The sequence below is a fragment of the Cervus elaphus genome, chromosome 25 (assembly GCF_910594005.1).
Source record: "Cervus elaphus chromosome 25, mCerEla1.1, whole genome shotgun sequence".
In the NCBI taxonomy this organism is placed as follows: Eukaryota; Metazoa; Chordata; class Mammalia; order Artiodactyla; family Cervidae; genus Cervus; species Cervus elaphus.
The window spans coordinates 66,755,463-66,773,665 of NC_057839.1; the positions used below are offsets into that span (position 1 = coordinate 66,755,463).

Below are 18,203 nucleotides of genomic sequence, written 5' to 3' on the forward strand. Positions count from 1 at the left end.
GGTAAAGAATCTTCTCTGGGTTGGGAAGATCCCCTGGAGAAGGGAAAGGCTATCCACTCCAGTATTCTGGCCTGGAGAATTCCATGGACTGTGTAGTCCATGGGGTTGAAAAGAGTCGGACAAGACTGAGTGACTTACACTTTCACTTTAGGTTTGTCATAGCTTTTTGGCCAAGGAGCAAGTGTGTTTTAATTTCATGGCTACAGTCACAGCCCATTATGATTTTGGAGCCCAAGAAAATAAAATGTGTCACTGTTTCCACTTTTCCCCCATCTGTTTGTTATGAAGTGATCTGTCCAATTAGTGGTCCTCAAACTTGAATATTTGACAACATCTACTTAATGATGCTACAGAATGAGACAATAGGGAGAGAAGATCCCTCTTGGAAATTATCACTAAGCCCCTAGTTGCCACTTGAGGAGTAATGGTCTGGTTCAATCACGTTGCCCTTGGGAGCTCAAGAAAACAGACACTTACTATACCCTTGGGTCTGCTAGTCTATCCTGCTCCTCAGGCTGGACTTCCCCTTATCTCGGATCCCCAGGAAGCCACACGAGTAGAAGTGCTCTGTCAGCAGCAATGCTGAATGCAAGCACCACTCCGAGGTGGGGATCTGGCTTGTCTACCTCCATCAGAGACCCCTGCTGGCCGGCATGCTCATGCCTTCCTCCACGCAGACCCGGGGCTCTCACCTCCTCCCATTGGCTGCATCCTTCCTACACTTCCTCCCACATTTGAGCTTAGAGTTTCGGGCTGTGGGTGTCTTTCTGGGTTGAACGCTGATCAAGACCCAGCTCTGAAGACCCTGGGTTTCTCCTGGCCACAGAGATGGCATGAGACCATCTATCCCTTCTTCAAACACCCTGAAAAGTTTAAGCAGTGGTCGTCTGCTCTTGTGCGACATACTGGCCCCAAAGGCAATCAAGTCAGGGGTTGACCAGCAGCTGCTGAGTGCATCCTCATCTGAATGGGGTGATCGGCTGTCCTCTGAGACCCTAAGTGGTACATGGTTGGGGACAAACTGCAGATTGAGGGCTATTGATATTTTTTCTTGGGGTGTGTGCTAAATCGCTTCAGTCATGTCCAACTCCTTGTGACCCTATGGACTGTAGCCCACCAGGCTCCTCTATCCATGAGATTCTCCAGGAAAGAATCCTAGAGTGGGTTTCCATTTCCTCCTCCAGGGGACCTCCCCAACCCAGGGACTGAACCCTCATCTCTTATGTCTCCAGCATTGGCAGGTGGGTTCTTTACCACTAATGCCATCTGCGAAGACTTTCTTAAGGTAGGGCAACTGAAATGATCTCAACCAGAAGGTTCAATGACAGCCGAATAATGTGTTTATAGGAGGGGAAAAGAGACATAAATGCCCGTGAAATAAACAATCTGAGCAGTGCTGGGTAAAACCGTTTCTATTTGCTGACTACAGTGCTGAAACCACTACCAACCCACAGGGGTAGTTATGGCAACACCACCCAGGCCCACACGTTGATTTAGATGTTGTTACAGACTCCACTTCCACGAAGCAGCTCACACCCCTTCTTAGACTGGTGCACCCTACGAGCTGAGAGCCCCTGGGGACGGGAGGGTGCTTCACGTCTCTGGTGATCTCAGAGGTTGAATTTCAGATTTCAGTATTGCTAGCCTTGCGGGAAATCAGTGGGAGCACAACAGAAACAACGTAAAAATCCCGGAGGACCAATGAACTGTACACTATTCCCTCTCCTTGTGAGAATGCTGATTCCATTCATCTGCGTCTTAAGTGCTGGAAAAAAACCCTGAAGACATCTAGTCACTATTTTGTCAAATGCAGGAAGCCTTACCCCAGTTTCCAGGCCAACGCGCAGAGCCTTAGCTGACTAAGCAATAAGACAAGAGTGGGGTTTGCTGTGGATTATCCTCCAATTATTGTAATATATTGTATACGTAGGTAGATTGAACATTTCAACTACAATTCTCATGAATTTCATTAAAAGAAAGACTTTTCCTTGAGTTTGGGATTAGCATACACATCGCTACTACATATAAAACATAAAAACAAGGATCTAACGTATAGCACAGGAAACTACAATCAATATTTTATAAAAGCCAATGAGGGACAAGAATGTATATACACATGAGTATATATATATAAATACATATGTATACTTATTCCTATATATATAAATATATATATATACACACAAATACACATGCATAAGAAAGAAGACAAAGAAAAAAGAAAGACAGACAAGACTTTCCCCAAAGGCATCAGTCAGGCAGAGAACCACTAAGTGAAACTCTCTTTCAGCTGTACGGAGGCTATTTGTGTTCATCCTGTGTGACCTGTGATAACTACTGGAAACCACAGCATTTGAAAACATTTAAAATTTGATTTCTGACTCAGCTTTTCATCTTGAAACAAAATGGAAGCCCAAAAGTTTTCAAGTGCCCTTTGTATTCTGTAATAAAGAAAGCATCTCAACTATATGGAAGGGTACCAAGGTGTGATTGAGAGAAGATAAATGTGAGAAATAATGATATTCTTCAATGTGATTTTCTAACTTAGCAGCAGCAGAAATTAGGTAATTTAAAGATATTGCTAACAAACAGGGTTCTTGGAGAGAAAGGCTGTAAAGCTGAAAAGCAGCTCTCACATCTGTGCTTGGGTAATAACACAATCACGGTTTTTATCAGAAATCAACTCCTAACAATAAAAAATGACTTGATGATGGAGAGTCAACAGGTGATGACAAGAGTCCGCAAGAAGAGGTTGACAGTTCTGGGAGAGCAAAGAGGAGGCTGCACTGCGGTTTTTGTGAATATTATAAAATTATGGTCAAATATTAAAAAAAAATTGAACCAACTGAATGTCAATATCACTCTGAAATACTAATACTGATGAAAGCAGATTGCTTCCTATGATGGATATTGAATGTAAAACCAATTCTGGATCTTTGGTTGTACTTTTCTTATGTATTTATTTCAATAAAATGCTACTTTTATAAGAAGAAGGAGCATCTATTGATCACCCCCTGTATGCAAGGCACCTGCGGCTATCATTGCCTTTGAGCTTCATAATACACCTGTGATGTGGGGTTATTTTCAGGTGAGGCAACTGAGGCTCAGGTGGGAAGCAGGCTTGGGAGGAGGGGTTGGGGTGCAGCCGGCCCCTGCTTGAGGTCCATGGCTTTACCCCAATTCCACCCAACAAGACCGTGACTGAGCTACATGCTGGGGTCCTGACCCTCATCTCCAGAGGTTCTGGCCACGAGCTGCATGGTAAGATTTAAGTTCTTTCCCAAGACAGCTGTCAACACCTAAAGCCATGGGCTCCAGGGGCCACGAATCCTCAAGGGAACATAAATTTAGATGCAAAAGCCATCTTTATTTTCATTAACTCCTAACTGCAGTTCAGCACTTCACTTAGTTGTGCTTGGAAGTAACAAAGCAGAGCAGATTCAGCATTGCTTTCATTTTGTTACCAAGAGAAATCCCAGACATTGAAAACTCATGTGACAGTTGTAGATAGCTTGAAATGTCATCAGTTTCTATGTCCGGTTAGGAAAGTATATAGATTTCTTTTTAATATTTATTTTTATTTATTCTATTTGGCTGTAGACTCTAGTTCCCTGACCAGGGATGGAACTTGGGCCCCTGCATTGGGAGCATGGAGCCTTAGCCACTGGACCCCACTAACTAGGTCTTGATACTAAATGTGTCAATAAAGTCATGCTTTTTAACTTCTTATTTTAGTTCATCATTTTAAAAAGGTGATAACTATATTTCTAAGTCTGACTGTTTTCCTGTGAATTTTATTTTATGCATTTGATGCATTGTTCTGAGGAGGTGTCTCCAGATGTCCACAGATGCTAAGGGTGGCCTCATGGGGTCTGAAGTTGTAGGAAGGGGCTCCTGAGGCCTCTGGTTCCTTCTCTGATCTGTAAGAATAACCAAAAGGCATCCATCTCTCTTGTCTATGAAAAGGCGGATGCCAGGATCTTATAAATAAAATTACTGAAACAAAAATCACTGTAATTCAATCCAGTAGAGTTCAAAGTCACTTTTTATTAAATTAGTTTTAGTTATGAATTAAAATAATTTCCTTTACGCTTTATGTAATTTTACCGGTTGATCCTTATAGAGAAACTCTGTCTTTTATGGGCTAGGATTACGATGCTTCCTAATATGCATTATAAAAGTGATCAAAGGAAAAGCAAGCAGTTCTGTGAGGGGAGGGACCACAGGGGCCACTACCGGCAGCTCATCTGTCAGTTTCAGGCGTTCACTGGATGAAGGGCTTCCTGAGGATCCTAACCTGAACATTTGCAGGGCTCTGTCTTCCCCAGGCCAAGCTGGAGGGGCTCCGACCTCAGGGGAGTGTGTCCCCACACACGTGCCCTACAGAGGAAGCTTCCCTGAGATGCAGTCCTCTTGTACAAACTGAGATTAAAGAAATTATGATTAATTTAGTATTCGGATGACTTTTAAAAGTTACATTGTAAAAGCGCATGTCATCTTATTACAATTAATTTAAGCTTGTAACAAATTCAGTTTCAAGTTTCCTTCAAGATATTTCCACTGGCAGGGGAGCAGAGTGGGGTAGGGTATGCCTCTAATTGTCGAAGACTGACAGAAGTTAACCCTTGCCGCAACAAAAGCTTATTTTGTACAGTTACATGCAATTCCTAGCCAGTGTCTCTTGGGAAGTAAAACCGGCTCCCAGCCTGATAGTCAAAATCACCCTCATTCATATGTATTGGTAAGGCAAAAGTAATTATTGTGTATGTGTGTGTGTGTATGTGTGTGTGTACACAAAATGAACAACTTTATAAAACAAGAATAGCTGCTGTTTACTATAATCCCATATAATCCATTTTGTAATTTCACATTCTGATGTTTGGAAATGTCTGATTTTCCCCATCAAAAAATGGCAAGTACCCCCTTAACAATATTTTTCTGGGAAATTTCTCCTTCAATTCCCAAGTGAGCTGAATACACTTTTAAAATATAATCTGATCCATTAAAAGATAGGATGTCCTTCTCTCATCAAGAACTTTTAATAATAATAAAAAATCTTGGGGATACTTGCTAAATATTGTGAGGGAGAATTATTATTTTACAGAAACTATTTTTAAAGTAGTAATTTCTTCAACCTGTGTGGCTTCACCAATGTAACCATTACGTTCAGAAAGCATTGCTTTCTCCGGTTATTTTCAGAATCTTTAAAATGTCTTTCCCTTTTGTGTATAGAAGAAATAATGCAGCAATAATTATCTCTCTCCTATAGTTTGAAAGAATTAAAACATTCTTCCATTTCACATAATAGATACAAGCTGCTGAGTGTTGAATTTGGGCCAATACAGTTGTTCAAGCTTGTGGATAATTCCGTACCACAAAGTACGGAATTTCAGATTAGATTTGATGGCTACATCGTCCCGCCCCTTGTGTATTAAATCTGAGTTGTAGCAAAGCCAAGTGCGATATGCTTACAAAGCTATCCCTGAGGAGCGTGGGGACCCATGAGGAACAACCAAGCTGCAGGTGCTACCTGGTGGGGGGGGCGGGGGGCTGCCACCTGCCTATGTGACCGCCCATGGGAAGCAGGTGACATCTCAGCTCTGCCCTTCTACTAGCCATCTGCCTCGGGCACAGACTCAACCTCAGTGAGCCTCAGTTTCCTCCTCTGTAGGATGGGAATAACAATAGCACCTACCCTACAGACTGTTGCAAAGATTTAATCAAATGACCCACTAAAGTATTTGCACAGCAGCTGGCCCACAGTAAGCACCTGGCAAATTCACAGTCTTACTGTATTTCAAATAGCTACGAGCGGAGGGGATGGGGTGTGTGCTCAGCTGAGCAAATTGGTGATGGACACATTTGTTTGGCACATACGATATGCTGGGCATTGGGTGAGGGGAGTGGGAAACAGAGCTGCAGATAGGTGATGCAGTCTCACAGGATCATCGTAGAAATCAACATTTTCCAGACCACGCGGAGGTATTAGAGAACAGAGCCCTCGAGTTATTGGAGGGGTGATGGAGGAGTCTTCCACGGGAGCTCAGACATCTCGGCACGGTTGTGGAGGATGGAAGGGGCTCAACTGATAAATGGGGGAGTTTTCCAGATGGAGGTGAGCCAGTGAGCTCAGCAAAGGGGGTAGACCTGCCGGTGTACCCTGGGAGGGTGAGACTGGTGGGAGAGGGGCCTCCTGGGGGCCCTGGTGGGAAGAGCCACACCCCGGGTGGGCGCTGATTGGGGGTTTGGATGTATTCTATAATGGTCATGACCAAGGGCGTGAGAAAGCCAGGTGAGGGTTTCGGGGAACCAGAGCAACGCCAGCAGGGAGGATGGAAGGGGATGCAGAAGCTGGACGGGGCACGGCAGGACGCCAAGCGGGGGATGACAGCCCTGTAGGGAGACAGCGGGGCAGGGCGGGGAGGAGAAAGGCTGGGAAACAGGAAGGAGGCGCTAGACCACCCCCAGACCCGCCAGGTAGGGAGTACACCTTCTGGCCACTTGCTCCGGCTCCCGGATCCCACCCACCCTCCTCCCCTAACCAGCGCTGCGTGGTTGGTCCCAATTCTGCTCCTTCCCCTGACGCTCTCCATCTGGGGTCCTCAGTTCAGTCCTTCCTAAAGGAAATCAGTCCTGAATATTCGTTGGAAGGGCTGATGCTGAAGCTCCAGTACTTTGGCCACCTGATGCCAAGAACTGACTCACTGGAAAAGACCCTGATTGAGAAAGATGGAGGGCAGGAGGAGAAGGGGACGACAGAGGAGGATGAGATGGTTGGATGGCATCACGGACTCGACAGACATGAGTTTGAGCAAGTTCTGGGAGTTGGTGATGGACAGGGAAGCCTGGCGTGCTGCAGTCCATGGGGTCGCAAAGAATCGGACATGACTGAGTGAACTGAACCGACCAGTGAAACAATACTCAGAAAAGCAGGCTAACCCTCAGTGTTACAATCAGGTACCTGCAATGAGCGTTCCTGCTGAGGTAGTCACACAGAAGCTTGGAAGACCCTGCTGACCCCAGAACCCCGCCTCTCGTAAGCCCCCAGTACACAGGCAGGCCATGGCCAGATGTCCAGTCTGCACACACCAGTGAACGGGCCTCTTCTAAATACTAAGCAAGCGGTAACTGCAGGGCTGCTGGGCACGTCACAGACACATGTGAGCGGGTCTCGCATCATCCCTACTAGATAATCATCACTTTGCTGACAAAGGCCCATAGTCAAAGCTACAGTTTTTCCAGTAGTCATGTACAGACATGAGAGTTGGACCTTACAAAAGGCTCAGCACTGAAGAATTGATGCTTTTGAACTGTGGTGTTGGAGAAGACTTAAGAGTCCCTTGGGCAGCAAGAAGATCAAACCAGTCCATCCTAAAGGAAATCAACCCTGAATATTCATTGGAAGGACTGATGCTGAAGCTGAAACTCCAATACTTTGACCACCTGATATGACGAGCCGACACACTGGAAAAGACCCTGATGCTGGGAAAGATTCAAGGCAGGTGAAGAAGAGGGTGGCAGAGGATGAGATGGCTGCATGGCACCACTTTCTCAATGGACATGAGTTTGAGCAAACTCTGACAGACAGTAAAGGACAGGGAAGCCTGGCATGCTGCAGTCCACACGGCTGCAAAGAGTCGGACAGGATGGAGCAACTGAATAGCAGTCACTAGATAGTTCTTGGTGACCGGCACTTCCCACAGATTATATTCACTGTGTGCCCACCTGGCACGGAGCGGGCGCTCAATGCCTGCAGTGCATGAACCAGCTAGTTATCCACAGTTCTGGGTGGTCCTGCACCTGAGCCCTTGGTGCTGTGTCTGATCCGAGGTGAGGACTCTTCTGACACTCACGCTCCCTTTTTACAGGGTTTCCACTCTTTAGTCCAGGGAGGCAGGCCTGGGTTATGTGACGGTCTCCTCTACACAAGCAGGGCTTCCAGAAGGCTGGTCAGGGCGGACACAGGACAGTGAGTTCAAGCAAGGTGGGAGGGGGGGCTAAAGAGCTATTACACCTACCACGGCCTGGAGCTCCGGCTGCTGGTGGGAGGAGGGGACCACAGAGGGTGGATGTGGAATAAATGAACAGTTCTGGTCCAGCCCTGATCGTTCATTACAATCAAGTAGGAGATTTTCCAGCAGGACTCTATTAGGGCCTGCTCTTATCCAAGAGAAATCTGAATCTTCGGGGAGGGGGACCTGGCATTGGAATAATGTGGGCTTCCTAGGTGGCACAGTGGTAAAGAATCTGCCTGCCAACGCAGGAGACGCAGGTTTGATCCCTGGGTTGGGAAGATGCCCTGGAGGAGTAAATGGAAACCCACTCTAGTGTTCTTGCCTGGAGAATCCCATGGACGGAGGAGCCTGGCGGGCTACAGTCCGTGGGGTTGCAAAGAGTCAAACACTAGTCAACGACTGAGCTCACACGTGAGCACTGGGATAATTTAAAAGCTTCCCAGAGCATCTAATGAACCCGGGGCTGATGACCTCCAGCAGAGAGGACAGGAGTTACCCCTCCCCATCCCATCTCATCTCCCTACTCCCTTGCGTGCGTGGGTGTGTGAAGTCACTTCTGTCATGTCCGACTCTCTGTAACCCCATGGACTGTAGCCCACCAAGCTCCTCCATGCATGGGATTTTCCAGGCAAGAATACTGGTGGGTTGCCATGCCCTCCTCCAGGGGATCTTCCTGACCCAGGGATCGACCTAGTGTCTCCTTCAGCTCCTGCATTGGCAGGCAGATTCTTTACCACTGAACCACGGGCGAAGCCCTTCCCACCACCTTATCAACCCAGTAAGAATCTAGGATTCAAGAGATTTGAAATGTGGCTCAAAGAACCCACTATCAGTGGCTTTTTAAAATTTTATCTTTTAAATGGACATGAAAGTCATTTGTCTGGTCCCTTCACTGCCCCCAGAGTGGCACCACTGGGGCTGCTTTCCTTCTAAACTTGCCCTCACACATGCCTGTTCCTGGGGATGAGAAAGGGCAGGACTCTGGGTTAAGACAAACTTCAACTTCTTGTTTGCGTTGGCACGTTCCATTAAAAAATCAAACAAAAGCCCCTAAACTCTCCTGACCCTGAAGAAGGAAAGCAAACCTTTTACAGCCTTTACTACAAAACCAGACAAGTAAACACAAAGGCATTTACATCCTCTTTCTCTCTGATCCGCAAAAGGCGACAGCTCAGGGCGAGGTGAGTCACTAGGCTCTGAACTGCACCGTCAGCCCCGGGACGGGCAGCCTCGCTGCCGAGCTCGCCAAGGTGGCGTGGGGCTATTTTAGGATGCAGAGCCCTGCCCGCGTCCTCCCGGCCGCCCTACTTGATAGCGGAACAAGCTATTTTTTCCTCCGAACCATCGGGCACACGGAGACCTCCAGCCGCAGTCATCCGGAATGGGTGATGACCTCCGTCACCTGCACATGGGCACAGGATACAGAGACACAAGGACTCATAAGACACCTCCCCCCACCCCCGCCCCCACCCCAAAACACACAGATCCGCTCTTCTGGGTGAGTCACATGGCCTGACCCACGCCCGCCTGTCACTGTTTACACGCCCGCTCCGCCCAGCGTCCCTTTAAAGGGGCCACGGTCCCTGTCCCCAGCAGGCCCCGCTGAGTGCGGCCCTGTGTGCACACGGGTGGGCTTCGTTTACGTTACTCGGCAAACCAGCAACAGCCTCGAGAGGAAAGAGGTTGCACTGGTTAAGAAATTCCTGTTTGGGCTTGTTACGGGCCTGCGCAGTGATCCCACCGAAACTCATAGGATGGAGTCCTACCTCGCAGCACCTCAGAAGGTCACTAACGGTGTGTGGAGGGCCTTTACAGAGGTGATCATGCCAAACAGAGGTCATTAGGGTGGGCCCTGATCCAGTAACACAGGGGATTCCCTCATAGCTCAGTTGGTAAAGAATCCGCCTGCAATGCTAGGAGACTCCGGTTCAATTTCTGGGTCAGGAAGATCCGCTGGAGAAGGGATAGGCTACCGACTCCAGGATTCTTGGGCTTCCCTTGTGGCTCAGCTGGTAAAGAATCCACCTGCAATGTGGGAGACCTGGGTTGGGAAGATCCCCTGGAGAAGGGAAAGGCTACCCACTCCAATATTCTGGCCTGGAGAATTCCATGGACTGTATAGTCCACGGGGTTGCAGAGTCGGACGTGACTGGGCGACCTTCACTTTCACTGATCCAGTAAGACCAGTGTCCTTACAAGAAGGGGAGGTGAGGACACACAGAGAGAAGGAAGGCCACGCGGGGACACAGGGAGCAGACGGCTGTCCACGAGCCAAGCAGGAGGCCTGAGAACATCCTCCTCACCTCAGAAGAAGCCAAGCCTGCTGTCACCTTGCTCTCAGACTTCTGGCCTCCAGAAGGCGAGAAGTGAAAGCCTGTTGTTTGAGCACCCCAGACTGCGGTACTTTGGGGCAGAGCCTTAGCTAACCCACACAGCGCTTTCAAAATGTTGTGTGTGTGAATTACAACAGCTTGGAAGCCAGGACACTGTAGGAATCCACAGGTCTGTTCTTGGTTACTTTTTTGAGATTGTGTTTGCTTGCTTCCAGTCGCCGAGTTGTGTTTGACTCATTTTCAACCCCACGGACTGGAGCCCGCCAGGCTCCTTTGTCCATGGGATTTCCCAGGAAAGGATACCGGAGTGAGTTGTAATTCCTTCTCCAGGGGATCTTCCCCACCCAGAGACTGAACCCGAGACTCCTGCGCTGGCAGACGGGTTCTTTACCACTGAGCCACCTGGGAGGCCGTGGAGATCGTGCAGTGACAAGTAAAAAGCTACTTCCAGGCTGAGTACTTTGGAAGAAGTCCTGAAGATGGGCTCTGTGTGTGTGTGTGTGTGCGCCAGACTCAGGAACACCCATGATGCAGAACCCTTGAAGCCCCAAAGTCGACATCCGAGATGCACTTTATCATCAAACAAAGCTGGTCTGCAGGGCCTGTTCCTTCTTCGTCACACACTCACAAGTCTGGACACCTGCCACTTTGCTGTGTTCCAAAATTCCAGAAACGACTGCTGTCAGGAAACTCAACTGTCCCAGAATCGCTCACCTATTTCTGGTTCAAACCCTGAGAACTGAAGGCATTTCACTGTTCTCATTCTGCTGATGGATGGCTGTGTCCCTGTCCTCTGTGGACACAAATGGTGACCACATAGGTCACCTCCAAGCACCGGCTGGAGACAACCAGGGTTCTAGCTGGCCTGGGCATGACTTTGTTGTCATGGACAACCATCACCAACATGGCCTGGTGCTCAGAGCCTCGCAGTCATGGCTGGTATTAGCACATGAAGCTGCATTCACTTCCCCTGACCATGTGGAGCTGAGGTTCCCTCACCTGTACAGTAACCAGCAGAACCAGGTAAGCTGATCGCCTTAATGCTTAGATGCCCAGAGCTTGGCACAGAACAAACAGTACATGCTAGCTGCCGCTGCTGCTAATGCATCGACCTCCTACTGGGTTGAGTCCCGTGGTTGGCACCAAGGGGACAGAGGAGGACTAAGAAACTCTCTTTCAAGCGCCATCTGGTTCCCCTGCCCAGGGTGATGTCTCACTAATTAAAAAGGGGACCCTCAGGAGGCGCACTGATGTGAAAATAGAACCCCAACTTAATGCACCCTCAAGCCACTTTGACTCCAACACTGCTGAAAGTGAAGCTCCAATACTTTGGCCACTTGATGTGAAGAGCCAACTCGCTTGAAAAGACCCTGATGCTGGGAAAGATTGAGGGCAGGAGGAGAAAGGGATGACAGAGAATGAGATGGCTGGTTGGCATCACTGACTCAATGGACATGAGTTTTAGTAAGCTCTGGGAGATGGTGGAGGACAGGGAAGTCTGGTGTGCTGAAGGCCATGGGGTCACAAAGAGTCAGACACAACTGAGTAACTGAACAACAACAGCAAGTCATTTTGGGGAACCTTCTGCTCAGACAAGTGCAGGCAGAGGGCATCTGTAGAATCATCAATTATTCCGGGAGTGAGAGCTGGTACACATGGGGCACGGCCTAGGCATGACCCTCCAAGGCATGGAGAGTTTTCATTTAATTTCACAAACGAAGAGTAACCTAAAATGTCTCTTTGTAGCCAGAAGAGGATTTGGTAATAAACAGGCAAGGTATGTATGTCACCATCTCTACACAGAATATATACAGAAGAAATATTTGGTAAGTTAATTTAAAACAGACAAAATTCCTAAAGCAGCACACCAGAGATGTTGATAACATGGGGCCCCCAAGAGTTAGGTAACACGAAATGACGCGTGAAATGACTCGTGAAATGACTGATCTGTCACACCGCGTGATAAACCCAAATATTTAACGTTCTACACAAAATGGTGAAGCAGATCTCTTCTTTATATGACCAGTTAATTAAGAAGACCAATCTCTTCTTAATATGACCCTTAAAAGTATTTTATGACGTGTCTATAGGCAGAGAAACAAAATCGACCTTAGGGTATGCCCAATTCAGAAAGTTAAGCTTAGCAGTTGCGAAAGAGGAAAAGGAGCCTTTTCTAACTTTGTCAAATAAGAAAAATGCATCCTAAAAAAGAAAGTGCCAACAGAGAGAGGAAGGTAACTAGAATGGAACCGTTCTGCCTTTTAAAGTAATTATTGGTTTGGTAGCACTTTTGGTTCTCTTTGAAAACCTCATCAGGTATTTTGATTGTTTTCCCAAAGCCTATTACCTTGAACTGCGGAAATAATTCGGTAACCAAGGTACGTGCAATGAACAACCTGTAGGCAGGAAATTTACAAAAGCCGGAAAGGCACCTAACACACAGGCCCCCAAACACCACCCGGGGCGGATCTCGCCCTGCACAGAAGCCTGAGACACTGGTGAGCGACCATCCCTCCGGTCCTGACACTCCTTTTTTTTTTTTTTTTTTTTTTTTTTCTTTTTTATTTTTTTTTATTTTTTTTAATTTTTTTATTAGTTGGAGGCTAATTACTTCACAACATTTCAGTGGGTTTTGTCATACATTGATATGAATCAGCCATAGATTTACACTTATTCCCCATCCCGATCCCCCCTCCCACCTCCCTCTTCACCGGACTCCTCTGGGTCTTCTGACACTCCTTTTCGAGTGGTTTGCGCATATCCTACACGACTCTCTTCTGGATGCTGAAGTCAGCAGGAAAAGTGCAAAGGAACCGAATTGGTATTTTTATAAACTTCTGAGTGCTCCTCTTCCTTTCAGATATTTTACACACTAGACTTTAGAACAGGTAGTATAACACAATATGCTAGGTGGGGAAGGCGCTGAGTTCAACTAAGATTTTGAAACTAATAAAAATGTTGATAATTACTTGCAACAATGAGGTCTCTAGTTTGCCAACTGTATGAAGATTCTCAATTTGGGTTACAGAGAAAATAAATATATACCCAAGGACTTGCCCAATTTAATAGAAGTGCCCAGGCACCAACAGAACGATCATTCACAGCATTGATGTGACCATGGCAAATATTTATTAACAACTTACTAAGATAGATGTTAGAAAAAAAAAAAAGTCCTTACTTGTCATTTGAAATCTTTATTTTCCTGCATCTTTCAAAATGCAGGCTGAGGTCCACGTGACCTCTGGGATCGCTTCCAAATCTAAATGATATGATTCTATGATTATAAGGCAAAATGATACTCCTACGCCCCATGTCCCCAGAGTCGTCCTGGTGAAGGATAAAAGATGGTAAGAGAGTGTTCTAGAGAGTTCTGATTAGCACAGCTTTCTGATACCAATAACAGATGCATTTCTGTGAAAAATTCTTCCCCATCAATCCTGATGATATAAACGGGGCCCCCTCCGACCCCCGTGGCTTGTATTCCATCACAGACTCCCATAACATCAGAGCCAGCACTAAACCACAAGCTTCAGGGTGAATTTCTGATGCTAAAGCGTTAAACCTCGCCTTTCTAAAGCTGCCACATCCATGCTGTTTCAAACTGGAGAAACAAGCGGAAGCTAAACCCCAGGAAAGCTGGACTAGCAGGATAGTTACTTGGTGAAAACAGACCTCCGTCAAGAATTAAGTGCCGAAGCGACTGGCGTGGAATCCCAGGGGCTCCACCTCTAGCGAAATTGGCAGAACAAGCATTATTTGATTAGTGTGAAAGATCCTGAAGAGGCAGGTGACAGGGGACTGATGGCTTCTAAGATGCTGGCTGTAGAAAGATCACATTGAGGTCATTCGGGGTCTCCTAAACAAAACAGTGATTCTCCATAAATCTAAAACACACCCACATAAAACTATGCTTTTTTTTTTTTTTTTTAAAGTAATGTTCCATAGCGATTTAGGAAAACATCAGCCAACCTGAACGTGATCAAGAGCATATAGCTTGGGAAGAGAAAACCACCACACCACCACACCTCTGCCTGCAGCTCGGGGAAGGGATTTCAGAAGGCTCATTCATTCTCGGCTCTCAGGTTCTCTGGGGGTTCTTTGCAGTAAAGCTGCCATCTGGGGCAGCAGGCGAGAAGACATCAGGCTTGCCCCTGATTTCAGTAGTCAAAAATCTTTAACCCTGATGATGGATTTAAGCCCTGGGGGCATGAGGAAACTGAAGCAAGTTCACAGGTCTGAGAGCCCTACATCTCTGGGGGAGCTGATGGTCCCGGTGAGAGGCAGGTCCCAGCCGTTTCCTGGAGGGAGCCTGGCCTTGTCACTTACAGAACAACTCACACCACACCTCTGCCTCGCCAGTCAAATTTCTCAAGAGCAGAATTTTCACCTTGCACTAGATGCCGGTCAGGACGAAGCAGGTCGGCGAGCCCATTGGGCAGCAGGCAGCTGGCCCTCCGCAGAGACCGCCCCCCCACCCAACTCGCAGGGCATCCCTGAGCTATTGGGGGTGGGGGTGGGGGAAACCTCTGTGTGTGGCGGGCGAGGGGGCGATAAACTGGGCTGGACGTTTATAGATTCTGAGGTCCATACAAAGTTTCACCTTCGGGAAGATTATGGCTACAGGAGATGGGGAGGCCACGGAGAAGGAGACCTGGGGTGGGGGGTGGGGTGGGATGGGACAGGAGGGGAGAAGAGATGGGGATTCAGGGGGCAGGGAGGGGGGGAGGAGGCGGAGATGGTGGAGGGGCAAGGGGGAAAAAGGCAGGAGCAGATGGAGGCAGCGGGTTTGAGGCGAGGACCTGAGGTGGACGGGAAGAGCCAGAGGGGCGATGGGGAGAAGGAACAGAGGAGGAGAGACAGGAGGGTGTGCGGAAGGAGAACGCGAATTCTGGAGAGGCGGGGACGCGGAGAGACGGGATGGAAAAGCGGGCCACGGAGAAAACGCTCAGGCAAGTCGAGCGGAGGCGCCCGGAGGATGTCTCCCCTTTGGAGCCAGGTTTCGAGGGCGCACCGGGAGCCCGAGGGGCCCGCCCCGCGCGCTCCCCAAGCCGCCCTCCGCCCGCCCGCTTACCTGGCCCTTGACCAGGCTGGCGGCGAACTGGCGCATGACGGCCTCCACCGTGTAGGCGCTGGACCAGCCGCGCGGCGTGAGCAGCTCCATGCAGATGGCGCCGCCGTCCAGCACGTAGCCGTTCTCCAGGCGCGGGCTGAGCACCCGCATGAAGGGCGGCGAGAAGGGGAAGTTGTCGGGGAAGGTGAGGTTGAGCAGGATGAACTCGGTGTTGGTCTCCTTCATGTCCTGCCACAGCACCGAGTCCTTGTCCACCTGGTGCAACTTCACGTTCCAGTCGAACAGGCTCTCGTCCACCAGCTCCACGGAGATGAAGCGGTCGCTCAGGCGCGCGATGTCCCGCAGCTCCTTCATGAGGCGCCGGCTGCGCACCTGCGCGCAGTGCTGCTGGCGCGCCGCGGGCACCAGGCTGCCGCCCGCCGCCGCCGCCGCCGCCGCCGGGCCCGGCCCCGCCCTGGCGCCCGCCGCCCGCTCCCGGGGGCCCCCGGCGCCCGGCGCCCCCGCCGCCCCCGCCGCCGCCGGCGGCGCCTTGTCGCGCGGGGCCAGCTCCGCCGCGCGCTTGCCCTTGCCCTTGCCGGGCCCGGGGCTGGCGTCGCCCGCGCCCCCGGCCGGGTGCGGCGGCTGCGGGGGCTTGTTGCCGCCGCTCTTGGCGCCGCCCTTGCCGCGCAGCGCCGCGCTCTGCGGGCCGCCGCCGCCGCCGCCGGCGCGGTGGTTGTTGTGGTGGTGCTTGGGGTCCTCGGTGTCCCGGTTGTGCAGGCGGATGAGCCCGATTTTGCGGAGCAGCGTGGCCATCTTAGGCTCGGCGCGGGTGGGGGGCTCCCCTCGGCTCCTGCGCCCGGAGCCCGAGGGGCGCGCGGGGCGGCGACCGGCGACCACTCAACGGGGCGCGGCGCGGGCCACCCCCGGCGCCGGCGGCCGTGGCGCAGGCGAGCGGGCAGCACGCGCTCTCGCCAGCCGCTGGGTCGCCGCTGTCATATGACGGGGCCGGCTCGGGCTCGGGCTCCGGCCGCCGGGGAAGCAGAGGCGTGGAGGGCGCGCGGCGCGGTGGTCCGTCCCCCCCGGCCGGTCCCCGGAGCCCGGCGTCCGCGGTCCTTTGTGCGCGGCCGCTGCCGGGGCTGGCTTCGAGTCCGAGCGCCGCGCCGGGGCGCGCAGAGCCGGCCGCCGCGCCCCGGAGGCAGCGAGGGGGGCCGCGGGCTCGGGCCGTGCGCGCCCGCCGGGCCGTGCCGTGCTGCGCGAGCCGCTACCGCGGGGCCCCGGCCGCTGCCGCTCGCGTCTCCGCCGCCGCTGCCGCTGCGGCTGCTGACATTGCAGAGGCGGCTGCTCCGTCTGAGCGGCGCGCGGCGCGGAGGGGGCGGTCCTGCCGGCCCGGGCGGGGGGACGGGGGGGGCGCGGGGCGGGGCCGTAGGCCTGCCTGCGCCGAGCCTCTCCGCTCCCCTCAGCCGCCCGCCCGGCTCGGGCAGCGACACGCGCACGGCCGCTGGGGGGAGACAACGGCGCGCGCCGGCCACACCGGGCGCCGGGCTGCGGGGGCGCCGCGCTCGGAGCCAGGCAAACGCGGAACGAGGAAGCGAAGTAGGGATACAAGGGACGTGTGTGGGAGCGCACTCGGGGTCTCGGAGGCCCCCAGTCCTTGTGCCCCGGCATCCAGGCTCGGCCGCCGGCCGGGGACCTCCGACCTCGAACAATCCCCAGGGGAAGGGGACGTCGGGGAAAGGATGGAAAGCAACCTGTTTACTGATTCCCTCGTCCCAGATGGAGCCTGGGGTCCCACACGGCAATCCGGGACCCGAGTCTGCACTTTCCCAAAGACCGATCAAAGAATCAGAGCCTGCGAAGCAGGACTCGGGAAGCGTGCGCGCCGCAATCCCCTAAAGAATAGCACTCACCCCCGCCCCCACCTCGAGTCAGGACTTTAGAAGAGGACCGTTTCATGAGTTGACCCCTGCGTCCCGGCCCGGCTCCTCTCCTCCCCGCCACGCCAGAAGGGCCCTGCGTTCCGAAAGGGGAAGGAAGGGACCTCTGAACACTGGCTTTTGCGTCCGACGCATGGCGCCCGCGGGTGCTTGGGGCGGGCCCCGGACTCCGGTACCCGCGGGTGACCTCGGGACCGGCAGCGGAAAGGGTGGGAAGCCTCCCTCAACTTGAACGCTTTCACCCCTCCCCTCTCTTTCTGCCTTGCACCCATTGAAAAGTATTTTTATCTGGTGAAATTCCAAGCAAAACGCTCCCGAAGCTGGACCAACCAGAGGAGCCGTGGAGGCAATGTTTGCAGCGATCGCGCTGCCGCGCGGGCCGGGTCTGGTGTGCGAGGCCCAGCTGCGCAACGGGGAACCGCGTGGGGCGGTGATGAGCGCCGCGGTGTAGGAGGCGTGAGTGTGCCTAGTCGCTCCGTCGTGCCCAACTCTTGCGACCCCCACAGACTGTAGCTTGCCAGGCTCCTCTGCCCATGGGATTCTCCAGGCAAGGATACTGGAGTGGGTTGCCATTTCCGGCTCCAGGGGGTCTTCCCTCCGACCCAGGGATCGAACCCAGTCTCCTGCAATGCTGCAGGCGGTCTCTTTACCAACTGAGCTGTGAAAGTAGGAGGAATGCCCCCAAAACCTAGATGGCTCAGGGCTGACTCCGGACTTCGCCGTTGTTTCTGGTTTGGCTTTCATCTGACTTGAGGACCCTCTAAATTCATCCGCCCCGCGTGTTCATTCTGATGTCACCGTGAGGGTTGTTTCTAAATGTCTGTACCATTTTCACTTTGTCCAAATTGTTAAAAATTTTCACTGTGAAAAA

At 51.4% G+C, this 18,203-nt stretch overlaps 1 protein-coding gene across 2 annotated transcripts in view; it reads right to left on the bottom strand.

Annotated features, from left to right (window-relative positions):
* The window catches only part of UBE2QL1 (ubiquitin conjugating enzyme E2 Q family like 1), a 54,874-nt gene extending 38,193 nt beyond the window's left edge, over positions 1-16,681 (bottom strand). Inside the window, exon 1 of one of the 2 annotated variants that reach the window (XM_043887505.1) lies at positions 15,420-16,677. In XM_043887505.1, coding sequence (XP_043743440.1) covers positions 15,420-16,211 — 792 coding nt within the window. In that variant the 5' untranslated portion in view covers positions 16,212-16,677. Of the gene's footprint in view, positions 1-15,419 lie in introns of both variants that reach the window. The other variant, XM_043887506.1, reaches the window with a different exon arrangement.
* Positions 16,682-18,203: the final 1,522 nt, after the last annotated feature.